The 19,713-nt window shown below is 40.7% G+C and overlaps 3 protein-coding genes across 3 annotated transcripts; all 3 read right to left on the reverse strand.

Annotated features, from left to right (window-relative positions):
* Window positions 1-5,517: 5,517 nt before the first annotated feature.
* LOC130726700 (uncharacterized) lies at window positions 5,518-8,039 on the reverse strand. The gene is made up of 7 exons (XM_057577996.1): window positions 7,880-8,039; window positions 7,673-7,786; window positions 7,522-7,577; window positions 6,749-6,872; window positions 6,543-6,649; window positions 5,986-6,055; window positions 5,518-5,893 (listed from the first exon to the last, which is right to left on the reverse strand). The coding sequence occupies exons 2-7, from the start codon at window positions 7,752-7,754 to the stop codon at window positions 5,790-5,792; spliced, it is 543 nt and encodes a 180-aa protein (XP_057433979.1). The 5' UTR covers window positions 7,755-7,786; window positions 7,880-8,039; the 3' UTR covers window positions 5,518-5,789.
* A 1,277-nt stretch (window positions 8,040-9,316) lies between these two features.
* LOC130723685 (sphingosine kinase 1-like) lies at window positions 9,317-13,554 on the reverse strand. The gene is made up of 10 exons (XM_057574797.1): window positions 13,132-13,554; window positions 12,918-13,040; window positions 12,584-12,684; window positions 12,273-12,345; window positions 11,940-12,026; window positions 11,764-11,841; window positions 11,483-11,553; window positions 10,465-10,767; window positions 9,840-9,962; window positions 9,317-9,714 (listed from the first exon to the last, which is right to left on the reverse strand). The coding sequence occupies exons 1-10, from the start codon at window positions 13,454-13,456 to the stop codon at window positions 9,523-9,525; spliced, it is 1,476 nt and encodes a 491-aa protein (XP_057430780.1). The 5' UTR covers window positions 13,457-13,554; the 3' UTR covers window positions 9,317-9,522.
* Window positions 13,555-13,830: 276 nt separating this feature from the next.
* Window positions 13,831-17,823, reverse strand: LOC130725784 (uncharacterized). Its single transcript, XM_057576976.1, has 2 exons — window positions 14,347-17,823; window positions 13,831-14,283 (listed from the first exon to the last, which is right to left on the reverse strand). The coding sequence occupies exons 1-2, from the start codon at window positions 17,821-17,823 to the stop codon at window positions 13,831-13,833; spliced, it is 3,930 nt and encodes a 1,309-aa protein (XP_057432959.1).
* Window positions 17,824-19,713: the final 1,890 nt, after the last annotated feature.

The raw sequence follows: 19,713 nt of genomic DNA on the forward strand, positions 1-19,713 counted from the left end.
ACATAAAGCTTGCAGAAGTATGAAAATTAATTGAGATTGAGATTGATACTGACCATTTGATCACAAAATCAACCTTCGAAGATGCATTCAACCCAAAAAGTTCGGCAACTGAGAAGAGGGAATGACGAATGAACAGCAACCGGCGACGAAACAAAGGCGACATCAGATCAATCGAAAAGATGAAGTTGATGGATTGGTGAGAAGTGGATGGAAAGAGCAACTTAAACACGGAAACACATCTAGGGTTTGGATGGATTTGGAGAAGAGGAAAGCTAGCTAGGGTTGATTTCAGAAGAGAAATCAATGAAAAAGAAGATGACGAAGGGTACAACGGAGTGGGTGAAGAGGGAGAGGCAACACGCGATTGCTAGCTAGTGTACGGCGGAGTGGGTGGAGAGCAGAGGCAACACGCGATTGAGATGAGGATGATGACTGGTTAGTCGTATCCCAGAGGCCATTGGAAAAAAAATGAAAACTAAAGGAAAGAAAGTCAGATGGCGGAAGCTGATTGGAGGTTTTGTAGGAATAGTGAATTGCAAACTTGAGAATAAGAAGTAGTAGATTCACTACTTTTATTATGGCACTTTGTTTCAGCACATGCAACCCATCATATATAGTATGAATCATTTAAGTTCACGTGCTAGAAATTAAATAACAAAAATGAAAAGGGAAGAGGAAGGGAAAAAAAACGTGAGAGCTTGGCTTTGTCTTGACACCCCATCACATCAGATACAAGAAGTAACGCCCTTTGATTAACCCCATGGAACAAATCTTATATATATCCAAATTGGCAATTATCTATTACTGAATAGTAGCATGAGAGGTTACTTTTTCTATTGGAAACCCACTCATGTGGGGATAAAGCAAAAAAGACAGCAGATAAAATGGGATTTGATAATGTGATCATTATAGATGCAAATGGACACTCTGGAGGACTTTGGTGCCTGTGGAACTCCCATGTGTATTCTGTCACAAATCTTGTCTCTTCTAACCAAATGTTACACCTTGCAATTCAGAAAAGGAATGAAGCCTTATGGAATATTACTGCAGTTTATGCTAACCCAAGTGTTGTTGTAAGGAGAGATTTATGGGCTCAACTACTTGTGATTAAAGATACCATTGTGGGGCCGTGGTGTCTCCTTGGTGATTTTAATGCGACTCTTCATGACCATGAAAGGGTAGGTAGCTCCACAGCCGCTCCAAGAGGTTCTGATGCTTTTAGGAACTTTGTGAGAGACTGTGGGCTCATTGATGCGGGGTTTGTAGGGAATCCCTTCACATGGAGCAGAGGTCGCCTTCATGAGAGATTAGACAGGGTTCTCTGCAACCTTGAGTGGAGGATCCAGTACCCTCTTGCTACTGTGACCCACCTCCATCCTCTCAAATCTGATCATAGTCCCCTTCTCCTCAAGATCCAGAATCGGCAGAGACATGATCCAGCTAGGAGACCTTTCAGATTCCAAGCTGCTTGGCTCTCTCATGACCAGTTTCTGCCCTTCCTGAAAAACGTGTGGAGCTATGAAGGGAACTGGAGTGGCTCGATGGAGAACCTCAAATCTGACCTCTGTGAGTGGAACAAAAATGTTTTTGGAAACATTTTCAAACGGAAGAGGAGACTGATAAACAGATTGAATGGAATTGACAGAAGCTTGACTGGCAGTGCCAATCCCTTCTTGGATGATCTCAGAACAAAGCTTTGGAGGGAATATGAAGACATCATTTTCCAAGAAGAGATTCTCTGGTATCAAAAATCTAGATGCAAGTGGCTAAAGTTTGGAGACAGAAACTCAAAGTATTTCCATGGGGTTACTATGGTAAGAAGAAAAAAGAATCGCATTGAGGCCCTTCAAAATGAAGGAGGGGACTGGATTTACCATAATGAAGGGGAAAATCTAGAGAACCTAGTAACTGATTTCTTTGTTAACCTTTACTCTTCAGAAGGGAACTATACTCCCTTTTGCTTTTCAGGTGCCTTTCCCCCTCTCTCCCCTGCTGCCTACGCTTCCTTGGGGAGGATGGTGACCATTGATGAAGTCAGAAGTGCAGCCTTCAGCATGGGAGGGTGCAAAGCTCCTGGGCCAGATGGGATGCAAGCTATCTTCTACCAAAGTAATTGGGAAGTGGTTGGAGATGCCTTAACAGATTTTGTCAAAGGAGTCTTTGAAACACACAGCAGAGTAGGGGATGTAAATGACACTTTGATTGCCCTTATTCCTAAAACAGAACCTGTTGTGACCATGAAGCAGATGAGACCGATTAGTCTCTGTAATGTCTCTTATAAAGTGATCTCTAAAATCTTGGCCTCTAGACTTAGGAGTGTGATGGACCTCTTGGTTGGACCTACACAATGTAGTTTTGTGCCAGGTAGACACAGTGGAGACAACATCATAATTACTCAAGAAGTCATCCATTCAATGAGGAAAAAAAGAGGGAAAGTAGGATGGATGGCCATCAAGATAGACTTGGAAAAAGCCTATGACAGGCTCAGATGGGACTTTGTGTTAGACACCTTGAGAGATATCAATGTTCCTGACTCCTTTTCTTCCCTGATTCATGAATGTCTTTCCTCTGTAAGGATGAAGGTCCTGCTCAATGGGGAAGCCCTCAAAGAGTTTAAACCGTCTAGGGGAATAAGACAAGGGGACCCCATATCCCCTTATCTTTTTGTCCTCTGTGTTGAGAGGCTGTCTCACCTTATTAATGCTGCTGTGAACCAAGGGATCTGGAAGCCTATCAAGCTTTGCAAGGATGGCCCCATGCTCTCCCACTTGTCCTTCGCTGATGATCTGGTTCTGTTTTCAGAGGCTAGAGAAGACCAGGTTGATGTCATTAGCTCAATTTTGAATTTGTTCTGTGATAGCTCGGGACAGAAGTTAAACAAAGACAAAACCAGAATGTTCTTCTCCAAGAATGTTCACTCTAATGTTAGAGAGCACTTAAGTACTCGAGCTGGCTTCCAAAGGACTCATGATCTTGGGAAATATCTAGGAGTCCCCCTTCACCACAAAAGGGTCTCTAAGGATACCTTCCAGTTCATTGTTGACAAAGTCAATCAGAGATTATCAGCTTGGAAGGGAAAGAATCTTTCTTTTGCTGGGAGGCTTACTCTCACAAAATCAGTGCTGGCTGCAATCCCCTCCTATGCTATGCAAACCAACTTGCTTCCAGTTTCTGTCTGTCATAGTATAGACAAAAAGTGTAGAGAATTCATTTGGGGTGACTTAGTGGACAAGAAGAAGATCCACCTTATGGCTTGGGACCGCGTTTGCACTCCAACTAACTTTGGAGGCCTGGGGTTGAGAATGACAAAACGTGCCAACTCTGCATTCCTTATGAAGGTGGGGTGGGGACTTTGCTCGAAACCCTCTGCTCTCTGGGTGAAAGTCCTTAAATCGAAATACAAATGTGGAAATGATCTGCTTCCAACCTTTTCCCAGAGGAGAGATGCTTCTAACCTTTGGAGTGGTGTTTGTAGGAACTGGGAAAAAGCCAAACCCTCTATCTGCTGGAGACTAGGGGATGGATCTAGTGTTAATTTCTGGACAGATTGTTGGCTGCCTGCTTTCCATTCTCTGGAGCAATTTGCCCTTAAGAACCTCTCGGCTGATGATAGACTATGCAAGTGCAGAGATTTTGTTGGAGCCTCAGGTTCTTGGGACAGAGGCAAATTGCGAGAATGGCTCCCTAGCTGTGTGGTGGACCATATCACGACAGTGGTCCCTCCAAAAGCTTCTGGCTCAAGAGACTGGATAGCTTGGAATGGAGATGCTGATGGTGTCTTTACCATTAAATCTGCTTATACAGCGATCACTGAGACCCCTCAAGGAGGGAGGGATAAACTCTTTCACCTTGCCTGGAAGTGGAAAGGACCACAGCGGATCAGAATCCTGTTGTGGAAAGTTGCTTCCAACATCCTGTTAACGAATGAACAAAGATTTCATAGGCATATTGCAGAAGATTTCTCTTGCCCGAGATGCCCCTTCATCTGCGAATCTATCCTCCATGTGCTTCGAGACTGTGTCTTTGCAGAGGAGATTTGGTTACAAATCCTCCCCCAAGAGCTGACCCAATCCTTCTTCATTTTGGGAAGAGAGAACTGGCTTACAACGAACTTGGATAACCATAGCTATTTCCAGTTTCAGGTCCCTTGGAGCACGGTGTTTGGGGTTGCCTTGGAAGCCATCTGGAGAGCTAGGAACGAACTGGTGTTTGAGAATTTGGGAGACTCTCCCTCTGCCACCTGTATCAGAATCCGAAGCTTGTTAATGGATATTAGAGTTGCTTCCTTTGATGATAGCTTGAGCATCACTGCATCTCGCGTCAGTGAATCAACAACCATGAGATGGGCTTCTCCTCTTACCTCCTGGATTAAAATCAATTCTGATGGATCTCTCATTATGGATGATCACCGTGCTGCTTGTGGTGGTATCCTAAGGGATCACGATGGCCAATTTTTGGTGGGATACTCAGTTAATCTAGGCAACTGTTCTATCGTCCAAGCAGAGCTTTGGGGGATCCTTCATGGGGTTGAGCTTGCTCTGGCTAGAGGTTTTTCCAAAATCCTCATTGAATCTGACTCTAAAATAGCAATCAGCCTGCTGGATAAGGGATGTCCAAACTCTCACAGCAGTGCTCCTCTTGTGGACCAGATCAAGTCCCTCACCTCCCGCTGCTCCAACTTTCACTGGAAGCATGTTTTTCGCGAAGCTAACTCTGTAGCCGACGCTTTTGCTAAGAATGGGCTATCCTTGCTCATGCCTATGAGGATCTATGATAGTTTACCTCCTTTTGCTTTCGTTCCTTTTAGGTTTGACTCTTGTAATACTCTCTATGAGAGAGGTTAGTTGGGCGCTTTAAGTCCCGAAATTAATCAAAAAAAAAAAAAAAAATAGTAGCATGAGAGGAAAGAACAAACACAGAATGAGACATGCAAGAACGTGGGTGCAAATTCATCTGAAGTGCATGGCACATAATAAAATATCTTTGTTATTACAACATGTCACGCTTTCGAGACAAAAGCATTATAAGACAAAATATAGAAATTGCTTTTATTATTGAAATACATGTGTGAAAACAGTACCAAGAAATAACTGATTCAAATGTTACGTACATGTTCAATTCTATCATATGATGTGAATTTTTGACTGGACTCATTTTCCCCGAAGAATACATTTCTTAAAAAACAAAATAGGGTCCTCTAAATAATCTAAAGTTAATAATATTTTGTTAAAATTAAGGTGATCATTTTGCTCAATGTAAATCATGTAACAATGGAAGGATGCTAGTATTTTAATTATCACGCATTCTTGACAGTAGCATAGATATAAACCAGAACAGACATGCTTTTATAGATAGTAACAGAGCATGACAATACATACATACTTGTATAGGGATGTCATTATGTGAAGACTGAAGATTCCAACTCAAGGCTTGTCTACTTGAAATTTGAGACACGTTATATCTTTTTCATTTTGTTATTAATGACAACCTTGAGTCGTGTTGCTTAAAAATGTGATCTTGGGCTGAATCTCACTCACAATTAGGATGACAATTCAAAATTACACAGCCATGGGTTCGCTGAAGAACCTTGGGTTAATGTTTTTATCGTAGTCATCAGCTTCCCAATGTTTAATGGAAGGATTATATACTCACATGACTCAAAATTTCCCTTCCCTTGACTGGAACTAAAATAAAAAAATAAAACGAATCACTAACAATACAGTCTTGAAAGGGTTTCTGTATAGAAAATACGGTCATACTGATCAATCTGTTGTGAATAGATTAATGAGCTAAGAGGATTTCTTGGGAGGAGACATGTTAAAAATCAGGGAAAGAACTGCTTTGATGGTCCATATCTTGAACAGGGAAAAAGTGAGCAGATATAACAGCAAACCTGCAAGAGGTAAAGCTCGGTTACTACTACAAATGACCTAATTACAAGACCAATTTGCACAACATGAACAAAATATTTGAAAATAGACTCACCAGCTTGAAGACCAGTAAAACCAGTGGCATCAAACCTCCTAGTTTCCGAAAAGCCAAAATCCCAGATAGCCTGCAGGAGTTCAATGCAATCATATAAGGGCGTTTCAAAAGAGAAATATCATAGTAAGTTTATGCTTCAAATTTGGTACACTAAGAGGCTTAGATTGGAGATTGTCAAAACTCAAAAGGCAGAGTGAGTCAGACTCATAACAGGGAGAAAAAATATATAAACATTACAAACAATCAAAACTGAACACTGAAGCACAAGATCCCTTTGTGTAGATGGTAAAAAAACAAAAACTATTAGAAAAGATAACTACTATTAAAAAAGGATATGAATTCTAGCACCCACATTAATTCATGACCTCAGTCAATCCCCTAGAAATTAGTTTCAGATGCTTACTTCCTTTTTTTAGGTGACCCAGGGCATTCTCCCACTCAATAGGGTGAGAGACTAATATCAGTTTCAGATGTTTACATCCTAGTTGTCATGTTTCTCTCTTGAGAGTTTATGAAGTATTTTCTTATAAATCTACAGTTAACATTGTCATATTTACCTTCGGCAGGGAATGCCACATAGCAAGAGAAACAATCAATTGAAGTGTTGCTATAGATGATGCAATGGCATAAAATCTCAACAAACCGGACCGGCTTCGTCTTCGACCTATTTCACAAAAATTGGCAGAGATAGCTTATTTAAAAGGTTCAGATAAAAACCTCAATAAAATGATAAAGGAAAGTAAAGAACTTTGGGTTTAGGCACCTATATCAGCAATGATCACCAAAACAACACTAACAATAACAGAAGAAAAGACTGCGGTATTTGGAATATGCTGCTCTCTTCCTGGTAAAAATGCAAATACCACTCCAATTAATAGAACCAAAGCCTGCAGGGCACAATTCAAAATTTCAAATCATATATCAAACAAAATAAAGATGGCCATTGTTCATTAATCATAAATTTTATCATCAAAAAAAGAACTCATGAATTCACTATCAGTGTAGCTGGAGGAGCAGTCCAAGTAGCTTAACCAGAATGAACTATTAAAAATAATTAATGACCATTGTTCATTGAATATAACCATCAAGTTGATCAATGAGTTCTATGGTATCTTGGCAAAATATGTCAATATAGATCAGTCCAGGAAAACAAATAATGATTTGTAGAGTTGTACCTCAAATAAAATCATGGCCAACTTAATATTTTGTTTTTCTATTTTACATGTTTTCCCTTCAAAGGGAAAGAACCTAATCGGCGCAGAAACTTCATCTCGAAGACTTACTAAATAAAAAGATGTATATACATTATGTTTCCAAATTGTGACTTTACTCTTCTGAGACAGGTTAATACTAAAACAGCACTACCACATTACCCATTTACAAGAAAACATGCTCAAAATATTCGATAAACGAAAAATCCTCGATCGAGCGACACAGCCGAGAAACACAGAATATCCATATTACATTGATATAAAAGACCCTAATTCAAAAAAAAAAAGTAAACAATATCTATCATTCTATTGCATTGTACTGTACCTCAATGATAAATAGCAGAGAGAGGCGTTTCTTCCCCTTTGCAACCAGTTGATACCCTAAATCACATAGCAGAAAAGCAACAAAGAATGAGCTCTAGCTAGAGAATTCAATTGAAAGAAAAAATGGAATAGGGTTAAAGAATGGAGCTGACTTGAATCAACTACCATACGGTAGGAGTAATCAGAGCCATCGGTTCCAGAAGGCCTTCCTAACGATGAATTTCTGTGCTGCATCGTCTTCTTCTACTTTGAATTTGACTCGCCCCCTAATCAAAGGAGAACAGAGATTTGAAGAGAGTTGAAATGAGAACATGTTCTCTGATAACGGAGCAGAGAGATAATGAGAGAAGAGTTGTTACCTTCGTGCTGTGACGGAGTAGCGCCGGAACCGCCTTGGATCCTCACCGGAAATCGCGCCGCGGTGGTCACCGGAAGTTCGAGAGAGAAACGCAAAATCGGGGGCGGGTGTTAAACTGTTAATGGCAATCCTCCAAATTAAGCTCCCTCTAAATTTATTCTTTTTATTTTTTGAAAGATGAATTTATTGTTTTTATTGGCCCATCTTAACTTTGGGCTCTTTGGTAAAAAAAATCTTTCAGTGCTGCTTTTAGGACACCCAAAATTTACTATTTACACATGCCTATTTGCCAAAAAAAAACACATGCCTAGTTTTTTTTAATTTTAAAATATCCTTTAAATGAAAAATAACTCACACACCGGCTTTGGAGTAGTTTGTCTTGGATTCATCGGGATGGAAACGTTTCGGCGGACTGGCTGGCCAAAAGGGGTGCGCATGCCCCCCCACCTTCTGATGTTAGGATTATAGACAGCCCCTAACCCACTTTGGAGGTTCTCTTGTTGAAGGACTCCCTAGCCGTCCCTTAGTTCCGTTGTTGCTCTTGTGTTGTTAATTTTTCGAAGCACAAAAAAAAATACACACACGCCTTTACTAACCATAATTTATTCCTTTTCTTACATATTTATTTTTTACGGCAATCTTAGTGCTCTTTGTAGTTTAGGTTTCCATTCATAACCTAGTACCCAAAATCGTTTGACTGCCATTAAAGAAAATTCTGTCCCATTAACACAAGCACAAGACAATCCTGAACTTCTTCACTTTTGGAAGCTAAATTTTTTTGTATCAAATTTTAAAAGTGTATTTGTTACACTTTCAAATACAATTTTTTTGTTCTCTTCAAAAAAAAAATAGCAAATGGAATTTTCAGCTCTACCACCACAGCCCTTTGAATGCCAATAAATTTTTTTGAATGACTACTTCGGTACGCCGCCTTCTACATAGCCATGACTCATACTAACCTCATCTTCACCGTATTCATCGTTATGTTCTCTCTCCATCCTCTTGGAACAATTTCTATATAGTGGATTGTGCTCTTTTCTATCTCAGTTTAATGTGGATTTCTTTTTGTTTTTCCTTGAAAACTTAGGGTGAGGAGGTAATATCCCAGCACATCTACCTCATGCCAATGTGATGAGTGGGGGTTGAGCTTGAGCCTATCATATACAAGACCTTGTCTTGCTCTACTTCACCGACTTCTTGTGCATTTCATATATTGAGCGTGAGAATGTTGGGGTTAGAGTTTGTTAAGTGAGGATGATATTTGGAAAATTTCACTACACCAGTTGATAAGCTTCAATTATGCCAATTCATGTACCAAACAAGATTGTCATGTAGGATCAACTTCTCCGAATAAGAAGAGCTAATGGCAGGATCATTAAGTAAGCAAATATAATTCACGGAGATCTCGTTTGAAGAAAATAGAAATCGAGGGACCAAATGAAAAAAATCGTAATGTTTTTTTGTATAATAAAACAATATTTGGCGTTACAAGGGACACTTGATAAAAGCTATACTCATTTCAATATATCTGGTGCTGTACAGGATAAATTACCCATCGAAGGATATGATTAATATTTTGTAACAACACGTGAAACAATCTGCATGGAATGGAATTGGAGGAGGAAAATAATTAAACCAAGAGTATTATATAGGGGTAAAAAGTGTGGCTAAACCTTTATCTACTGTTATCTGCAATTTATCATAGGCCATCAAAGACTTCTGCTCACACTTGTAAGTTCCTTTGCCCCTTGCCAGTACCTCACCATCTGAATCTATAATCCCCTCCTTTTCTTTGTCCTTGGTGCGTGGACCAGGTTCCAAGCTGAAAGCCTTCACCTGCAATTGGTGGCAAGATACATAAAAACGTAGATTAGCAAATTTTGTTAAGCAAATATATGCCAATGCAGAGAAACTTCCAAAGTTCAATGTAACTGCTAAAAAAGAGATATCGGTGATCACACCTTTAGGTATGTGACATATGGGGATTTTACATGTCCTCCCTTATTCAACTCTGACATCATTGACAGCAATTGTAACTTAGGGCAATTCTTCGTAATGATCAAGTCCAGATAACCATCAGAAAACTGTACTTACCAAATTACAATGACAAAAGAAGTGTCAGGCTCAGCTTCATAAAGTAAACAACACCAATCATATTAAGTGACAATGCTTATATATGTGTTTGTGTGTCTGTCTGTCTCTCTAATAGATAGTCCTTCACTAGGGAGAAACTTAGGAGAGTGAATATTTTGATCACTGGCAGTTCAACAGTTCTGTTTTAGGAGTATATTTGATCATAGGAAACTACTTAATGGCAGTTGTTTGTCGAAAACTACTGATCATAGTGCTGTTTTAGGAATATATTTGATTTAGGGTGGGTAATTATAAGTTGTTATTTGTAAATTATGGAAAGAGAGTTCTCAGCAGGAGACTTTTGTATTTGGGACAGCAAATGGCTGTATTGCATGTTATTTGTGTTGAGTAATACACATTTCATCAACTTAACTCTGATGCACTATCAAAATACAGGGGAGTGTGAGTGACATTATATGCTTAATATCAAATTCTTTAATCACAAAAACTGACCTTTGCATCAGGTGCTGCCATTGTGTCTTCTGCACCCCAAGGTACATTGTGAAGCCAGACAGAAACAAAGGGTCCATTTATAACTCTCCAATTCAGATTTTCCAAGTTTATTTCAGGTCCTTGATAAGTATAACAAAGTCTTTGCAAATTAACGTGCTCCGCTTCACTGGGATCACTGCTGTCACCTTTGCTGGTAGGTTTTCCAGGGTAAGTAGTCGGCTCCCCATAATCCTCAAACCCAGGTGCAGGCACGAAAGAAACACATCCATTGTATTGCCTCAGATTCAATAATCGACAGAGACCCTACAGCAGGAAAGCGGTGAAAAAACAAATATTGATGATTAACGTCTTGCACTTAGCAATTATACTAATTGGCAATTGCAAATTTGCAATACAAGTTTATGTTACATCTTAGAATCAAGTTCCCCACTAAAAGGCCATTTATGTTACAATAACATATAGAGGTCAGGATCACCCTTCAAAACAGAACTACACGAAATAGAAATTTAACTTTAAGTAAGAAATCTTCTCCTAAAAACAAAGGCAAGTGTCCTTAGCCGTGATGCATTTCTCTTTCTCTTTATATTTGGAACTTTCCTCAGAGTCATACACAGAAAAAATGGACCCTAAAAAAATCCAAGTAGACAGAAACTTTCAGGAAACTGAGAAAAACAAAGAGAGGGGAGAAAGAATTACCAGTGGACTAGATTGGTTCATCGAGTGCGTTTTGCTATTAGTTTATATCTGATTCTAGTGCTAGAAATCAAAAGTGTATTTTGTAAACTACGTACTTGAAAGCATTCTACAGAAAGTCATATTGTAAAAATGCCCACGAATAAAATAGATAACTTGCAAATTGCAATTCAATGATTAAATGTTTTTCCGGTTTATATTTTTGCCTTCAATCCAAGTGTTAACATGATATTCTAACACTAATCCATTTAACAGACGCACATATTAGTAAGAGAAAAGCATAAAAATAAAATGTGTGGTCAACATTATAAAAGGGCTTACTAACATAAAAATCTAGACGAGCACTTCCCATCCACCGATATTTTTCAGATTCAATGTCAATATCTGCAATGAGACCTGAAATAGAATAATAGCCTCAATGATATCATATAATATTTATGTAAGAGTGAATGCATCATCAGAACTCAGAACCATATGTAGCTCCGAGTCTGGGACAAATAAACAAAAAAGAAAAAAGTAAGAAACCAATAGCCTAGATGTTTCAGGTTTTTAGAACATCCGCCACCACCTAGTTGGCATAATGCAATATATGGTGAGAGTAATTACCCCATGCAAGCATCAATATACTGAAAAATCTGGTTTCCCCTTGTGTGATGGTAGCCACATCAAGCAGTCGTTTATGACCTGTTAGTATTTAAAATACAGACTATACTTAACAACACAGAAAAAGGGTAAAAAAAAACAGGATATGGCATGTTTGAATGACATAAATGGATTGAAACCTCGTATAATGGCAAGAACAGCATTGGCTATTGCACACGGATCACCAACTGAATCAAGAAGAGATTTTGCCATGCCATTTCCCGTACCTTCAAAGCAATGGCGAACTTATTAGCTTGGTATAACTAAACTTGTATAGTTACCCATAAACTTATCTACTGATAAACAAATGAAAAACTTTGTACATAAAACCCAGCCAATAGTATTAGCCCCATCTTACCACTCCTGGTAAACAACCATTATTAGACAATGGTTTCATGCCCTTGCTCAGTAAATGATTTAAAGTAATGAAGTCTAATTAGATAAATCCAAATCAATAAAAAAAAGTAACAAACCTGCAGGAACTATTCCAAGGGGCATCTTTATTGCTGTGTCCCAATCCGCTCTTTGAAGAAATCCATTTACAACCTACTAAAATGTATGTGTGAAGTTTGAAAGATTAGGAACAACAACAAATAAACAGAGACAACGATGTCAAAAGCAAGCCAGTGCAAATGTAGTCTAGAATACACAAGTTACATTGCGAAACCGAGAAGTGGCCCGCATTTCTGCTAGCTGACTTCCAAATTATTTCTCAGTGCAACACAGTATTTTGCAATTAGCATTATAATTTATAAACATGTAGTGCATAAAATGTGTTACCAACCTCAACCAAAAGTCCATCTCCACTAACACAAACAATCCCATCATACTTTGCAATATCTAGGGAATGAGCAACTTCCTTGGCATGGAGCTGATGTTTAGTTTCTGAGGAATACAAAACAACACACACTAAATCAACAACAACAACAACAATAGGCTTATCGCACTAAGAGAGGTCAGCTATATGGATCGCACTACGCCATTGAGCTCGATCGAAAACTAAATTATGAGGGATACTACTGATATTTCAACAAACCAAACGAAAATAAATAAATAAACATATACATAAAGTCAATAGCAATAAGAATGAAACATGGTTGAAGAATGAGAAAAAGCACCTTGGAGCGTAAATTGGATTTGAGCATCTTCAAGAAGAGGTTTGACTTCATCATCGAAAATCTTCACAGCAGATTTCTTCCCCCCAAACGGATTAACAAAAACAAACAGCTTCTTAGGGCGACCTAAATTTGAAGAATTCGGAGCTCAATAGGTAAACAATAACCATTAACACGATTAGTTAACGATGAATTCACGAATGGAAATGAAGAATACCGAGAGAATCGATGAATTCACGAAGCTTGTTACACCAGAGCGTGTGCGACTCATTGGAGGATGGTTGAAAAACGACGTCGTTACGAACGAGTCTCCCTGGAGCCCCGGTGGTGCAGCACCCATCTCGTGCCTCGACGAGGGTCTTGAGCTTGATGTAGGAGCCAGTGGAGACGAAGCCGAGAAGCTCTTTCTCGACGGAGATGCAGCGTTGGATTCCCTCCGACCACCATAGCCTGCCGTCAGCGAGCAGAGCAAGCGGCGTGACGGTGCCGTTGACGGTGACGCGGTCCGAAATTAAGGGACGGTGGTGACCGGAAAGATCCATTTGCCACCGTCGGAAGGTGGGCCCACAAGAGCAATCTCAGCCGGTTCGATAACAAATCCGGGTTTGGACGATGTTTTTGGAAATAATAATTGTAATTTATATGTAATTATATTTAATTTAAATAAATATGGTAAAGGATGCGGATAGATATGACCAAGTGCTAAAATTAGAATATGTGAACTAATTCAAACAGATTAGTTGCCTTGTCTAGCAGCCTTAACTTTGACGCCAAACAGATTAAGATGGCACACGTAACGATTAACAAATGCCTTCAAATTTAATTCATTTCAACATTTTAAATTATTGAGTTAAAAGTTAAGATAGTCTTCTCTAATTTTTTTTTTTTGGTTATTGGGAGGGACTAAGCCCAGAAACTACAAACGAAACTGTCTCGGGTAAGAAACACCCGTAACATCAAAGAACAACAAGTTCCTACAACTAGGTGGAGGAACATCAAGAACATGAGTACCCAAGTCCAAAGAGTGGGCCAAATTAGCTAAACAGTCAGCGACTTGATTAGCCTCTCGCAGTGTATGGCGACAAATAACCTCCCAGTCCTTCAACATCATCTCCCTGATTTGCAAAACCAGAGCAGCATAAGGGTGAGTCCTCTCACAGCCCTCATTAACTAGAGTGACAGCAGCAAGAGAATCACTCTCCACAATTACTTTCCCAATTCCACGAGCCAAAGCCAACTGGAGGATGGTAAAAATACCCCAAAGTTCACTCCAAAACACATTTGAGCGACCCAAATTCCTGCTAAATCCAAAAAGCCACCTTCCATTCGAGTCTCTGCAAGCACCCCCACAACCAGCAGCCCCGGAATCCTGCCGAACGGAGCCGTCCACATTACATTTAACCTAAAGCTGAGGAGGAGGGGTCCAACTAACAGTAGTTCCCTGCTGCTGCTGTCTCACCGAGGGTTGCCGCACCAGGTGAGTGATGTCATTTTCGCTGGCACTAAGCTCCAATTGAAATCGCACCGCTGCTTCAACAATTCGGCGAAGGTTGAAGGTTGCGCCGTTGAACACCACATCGACCCGAGCCTTCCAGATAGCCCATAGTAAGAACCCGAAATCCAAAACCACTGAAGAACCCGACGTTGTGAACGAAGCATCAAGGAAGCCATGAACCCATTTTTGCAAGCTCAACTGGAAAAAACGCGGGAAGTAATTAACATCAGCAACTTGCAACCAAAGAGGTTTAACTTGGGAACAATCCCTGAAAAGGTGAACCCCTGTTTCATCCCCTTCTTCGCATAGGGGGCAAATCGCACTCCCTGTCATCCTCGACTGCCAGCGCTTATGGTTAACCCATAAGCCATCATTCGCAAGACGCCAGAGAAAGTGAGTCACCTTAAAGGGACCTTTCCATCTCCATAATTTTCTCCAATCCAGGTTCTGGTTATGCACTCCAACAGGGTCAAAGGCATCATACGCTGACTTTGAGGTAAAGCGACCATCACTCGTGAGCCCCCAATAAACCTGATCGGAACCAATGGAAGGAGCAGGAGGAGGCATAGATAAAATCTCGGCAATCACTGCAGCAGGAAGACAGTGGAGGAGGGGAGTAGTGTTCCATCTTCCATGCTCATGGTCGTAATAATCAGCAACAGTTTTAACGGCCTCAGTTGCTGGAACTTCTACAGTAGCAGAGTTAATTAAAACAGTACCAGAGAACATCCATTTATCATACCAAAATCTAACAGATGAGCCATCACCAATTCTCCACCGAAGGTTCCCCTCCAAATCAGACCAAGTGCTCCTTATTGCTCGCCAAACATGGGATTCACAGCTCCTCCTTTGGACAGTACGTATTGTTTCGTTGCCACATGAGTACTTGTCACGCAGCACCCTAGCCCAGAGAGCATCCGGATTGGACACCAAACCCCAACCAAGTTTCATGACTAGAGACTTGTTAAAATCGTACATACGACGAAGCCCTAGGCCACCATCTTGCTTTGAACGACATAGCTTTGACCAGCCAATCGAGTGAGCACCATGAGACCTGTCTAATGTGCCCCAAATGAAGTCCCTTTGAATCTTCTCAAGTTTCCCACAAACCTCCCTTGGGAGAAGGCTTGTTTGCATGCTATACGTGGGGAGGGCAGCAATGACGGACTTAGTAAGAGTTACTCGCCCTGCAAAATTCAACATTTGAGACCGCCAAGAGGAGAGGCGCTTCTGAGTTCTGTCCAAAATATATTGATAGTTGGAGGCCGTCACCCGCTGATGAGCCAAAGGGACGCCTAGATAACGACCTAAGTCAGAGGTCAGGCCTATGCCAGATATGTCTGAGAGTTGTCTAGCCACCACCGACCCCACATTCTTGGACACCATTAACCGAGTCTTTGGGATACTAAGCTTCATCCCTGAGGCAGAACAAAAAGCATTCAAGCAGCCCATAATACACTCCATCTGGTCCACTGTAGCTTCACCAAAAAGAAGAAGGTCGTCTGCAAAGAAGAGGTGAGAGATAGGCGGTCCATTGCGAGATAGCTTAATTGGTTTCCAAGCTCCTGAACCAACAGCATCCCCAATACTATGGGCCAACCTTTCCATACAGAGGACAAACAGATAAGGAGAGAGGGGATCTCCTTGCCTAAGGCCTCGCTGAGGACTGAAGGTAGAAGATCTCCCACCATTAAAAGAAACCTGAAACCTGCAAGAGGAGACACAACTCATAATTAAGTTACAAAAATGATCATCCAGGCCAATGAGTTGGAGCGTTTCCAGCAAGAAAGGCCACTTGAGCCTATCATAGGCCTTTTCAAGGTCAACCTTGATAGCTATCCACCCAAGTCTCCGCTTCAAGAAGCGCATGGAATGGAACACCTCCTGGGCTATGACAATGTTATCGGAACTATGTCTCCCAGGAACAAAACTGCACTGATTGGGTGCCACAAGCTCTCCCATGATTCTTCTCAACCTGTTGGTGATCATCTTAGTGACTATTTTATAAATCACATTACACAAAGAGATTGGACGAAATTGAGTGATGCGATCAGGAGCGTCAACTTTGGGGATCAAGACCAGGAGCGTATCATTCACTGAGCTGATAAGGGATGGATCATCAAAGCATTTCAGAACAAAACTAGTCACAGAACCCCCCACTTGATTCCATTGAGACTGGAAGAACACCGCCTGGAGGCCATCAGGACCAGGAGCCTTCAGAGGCCCCATGCTAAAGATCGCATCTTTCACCTCAGCAGCAGGAAAGGCCGCATGAACTAAAGCCATCTTCGCCTCTGATACAGCAGGGAATGAGGAAGACGTGGAGAGAAGGGAGGCACCACCATCATCCATATAGCTCTGGTGAAAGAAATTAACGGTGAAGACCTGTAAAGCATCAAAATCAGTTAGTAAATTACCATCTTCATCCACTAGGGCTTCGATCTTATTTCTTTTACGGCGGACTAAGGTAGCTGTGTGAAAAAATTTGGAGTTTATATCCCCAAATTTAAGCCAAAGACACCTCGATTTCTGGGCCCAAAACAACTCCTCCTGGAGGAGCACAGTGTTATACTCCTGCCAAAGTTTCTTTTGCAAGTTATCCAAGCCACGATCAAACCTCATACTTAGCCGGTTGTTGATTCCCTCCAAGCGTTTCATAAGACGACGCTTTCCGTGGAAAATGTGGCCAAAAACATCATCATTCCAAGTTCCAGCAGCTTCCCTGAAATTCGACACATTATCAAGCCAATCTCCATCGGGATCCCACGATGCATCCATCAACCTAGGAAAGTCATCATGGATAAGCCATCCAGCCTGGAAACGGAAAGGACGAGAGAAAGCCCTATGCTCAACAAGCCCCGATACTGCAAGGAGAAGAGGTTTGTGATCGGATTTCAACTGAGGGAGATGTAGAACAACAGATTCAGGAAAGGTGTGCAACCACTGCGGGTTACAAACTCCTCTATCAATCCACTCCTTCACCCCTCTGCCTTCCCAAGTAAAAGGTGGACCTTTGAAACCCATATCTGAAAGACCACAAGAAAGAAGGCAAGAGTTAAAACGTTGCATGGAATGTAAATTTAAATCTGCCCCTCCAAATTTATCAGAAGCCTCCTGGTAAGCATTAAAGTCCCCAATAACTATCCAAGGAACATCCGGAGCAGGAACAACAGATACAAGGCTCTCCCAGAGAACATCTCGCATAGCAGGTTGTGGGCTCCCATAAACAAAGGTAGCTAAAGCCTCTTGATGGTCGTCCAGGAAAGACACCCTCGTATGGACAGATTGGCGATGGGACCTAATAACATCTATATTCAAAACATTAGTGTCCCACAACAGCCAAATACCACCAGAAAAGCCAACTGCATCCTCAACATGAACACCTTGAAACTCAAGCTTCCTAATAATAGCCATGGCTCTAGCACCACTAACTCTTGTTTCAAACAGAGCAATACAAGAGATAGAATGTCTTCTAATGAGGTCCTTTAGCAACAAAGGAAACCCCTTAGCTCCCGCACCTCTTACATTCCAACATAAGAAATTTATCATCATAAACACACTGAAATGAGAGGAGGCGAGACCACCAGCTACTAGGCTGAACGTTTTGTGGAGCCTGGGGACAAGCTCCTATCCCTCTCACGAGGTACAACATCATCAGAATCCCTTGAAGCAAACTTCAGAGACTTGTTCTCAGCTTTCTCTTTATTGAGGATGCCTTGAAGGATGACTGGACGAACCCCCCCTGGAGAGTTGCTTTTGCTATCCTTGTTAGTTGGCGCCCCATTAGATGAGCCCTTCGCACGTGCTTTTCTTTTTTGAGAGCTAACTGAATTGGCACTCTCTTGATGGATAGCACGTGTGTTGTTTTTATCAACAACAATCGCCACATGCTTAGCCTTGTCACACGTATCCATGGAATGAGCAGGAGCCGTAACCTCTTCCAAGTTATTTGGGGCAATTAATGATGGAGCAATGATTTTTGGACCCACACCGGAGGGAATATTCTTCTTATTATTTTGAACCTGCAGCCCATTGTTTTCAACAATGATTGCTCCATGATTTGCAACGTGATCTGCTCCCTTAGTGGAATCTTCATTAATAGCAATAACTTCCACATTTCCCTCCAAGAAATCTGTATGTTTGCTATTGCTAGTCTCCCCTTGATTTTGCAAAGCATTGAATCTGGACCCACCACTTAAATTCAAATTTGGAACCGAAACAGCATTAAAACTGCCACCCTTGGATTTCGCCGTGAATCCTCCTTTCCGTTTTTCTCTCTTAACAATCATCCAGTCCCCAAATGGCTGGGATTCCTCTGCCGCCGCCGGCGATTGAGGCTGCGCCTCCGGTCCGTTCCCCTGAGCAGCCTCCACTCCTTTTGGCAAGGTGGAAAGAGGGCAACTCTCCTTGCGGTGACCAAACCTACCACAGTGGAAGCATATCATATTTAGGCCTTCATATTCAACCTTGTACACTTGCTCATTCATTACGAATGATTAATTAGAGAAGACTTTAACATGAATAGTCTTCTCTAATTAATCATTCGTAAAAGAGTACAAATATTTTGCTACATTTTTTTTTTAAAAAGGGACGAGATAAGTTATACTCCATTGTAATTCTTTCCCATTTACACCATTGATATAAAAAAAAACTTTGAGTAAGGATAAAATAATATACTTCCTCCGTTCCAAAACTATTGTAGTTTAAGGTTTTTGCACAAAGTTTAAGAGTTCATTAATTGATGTTATAATTTGACTGAAACACCCTTATTTAATATGAGTTATAGGAAAGGGAGAGAATACAATTATTGGTTAACTAATTGGTGAGAATTGTGATTGGTGAAAATAAGAGGTGATACTTGGGAAATACAATATTAAATGAGGGCATGAGTGGAAGAGAATTAGATAAAGCTCATTGGATATGTAAAACGACAATGGTTTTGGAACAAAACAAAAATGCTAAAACTACAATAGTTTTGGAACGGAAGGAGTATTAGTTTTCCTCGGGGCTTAGTTGATATCCAAGGAGACACAAGTTTGTGGCGATTTTTTATCACTACAACATTAACGTAAACACTAGATAAAAAATACAAAACCTAATTGTAGGGGTCTAAAACAGTCACACATTTCATAATTGTTCTTCATACGTGAAGTTTGTGATGATTTTATAGCTACATAATCATGTTTTGTCTTTACTTTCAACATTGTATTTTGTGGTTATCAAAAGCACCACAGTATGTGTATGTTTGTCATATATCACACTTTTTTTGTATACATAACTCATTTATGAAAATTGTTAGAAGTC

The sequence above is a fragment of the Lotus japonicus genome, chromosome 6 (assembly GCF_012489685.1).
Source record: "Lotus japonicus ecotype B-129 chromosome 6, LjGifu_v1.2".
Taxonomy (NCBI): Eukaryota; Viridiplantae; Streptophyta; class Magnoliopsida; order Fabales; family Fabaceae; genus Lotus; species Lotus japonicus.

Bases quoted from the DNA above. Each gene is read 5' to 3' on its own strand.
- LOC130726700 (XM_057577996.1), bottom strand. From the start codon at position 7,754: ATGCAGCACAGAAATTCATCGTTAGGAAGGCCTTCTGGAACCGATGGC. The intron at 7,578-7,672 runs GTCAGCTCCATT...TATGTGATTTAG, and splicing joins CCGTATGGTAGTTGATTCAA to GGTATCAACTGGTTGCAAAG. The intron at 5,894-5,985 runs GTGAGTCTATTT...TACCTCTTGCAG, and splicing joins TTTTACTGGTCTTCAAGCTG to GTTTGCTGTTATATCTGCTC.
- LOC130723685 (XM_057574797.1), bottom strand. From the start codon at position 13,456: ATGGATCTTTCCGGTCACCACCGTCCCTTAATTTCGGACCGCGTCACC. The intron at 12,685-12,917 runs GTGCTTTTTCTC...TGTATTCCTCAG, and splicing joins AATCCAATTTACGCTCCAAG to AAACTAAACATCAGCTCCAT. The intron at 11,554-11,763 runs GTAATTACTCTC...ATTCTATTTCAG, and splicing joins TATATTGATGCTTGCATGGG to GTCTCATTGCAGATATTGAC.
- LOC130725784 (XM_057576976.1), bottom strand. From the start codon at position 17,823: ATGGCTATTATTAGGAAGCTTGAGTTTCAAGGTGTTCATGTTGAGGAT. The intron at 14,284-14,346 runs GTTAGTTGGACC...TCCGTTCGGCAG, and splicing joins AGCAGCAGCAGGGAACTACT to GATTCCGGGGCTGCTGGTTG.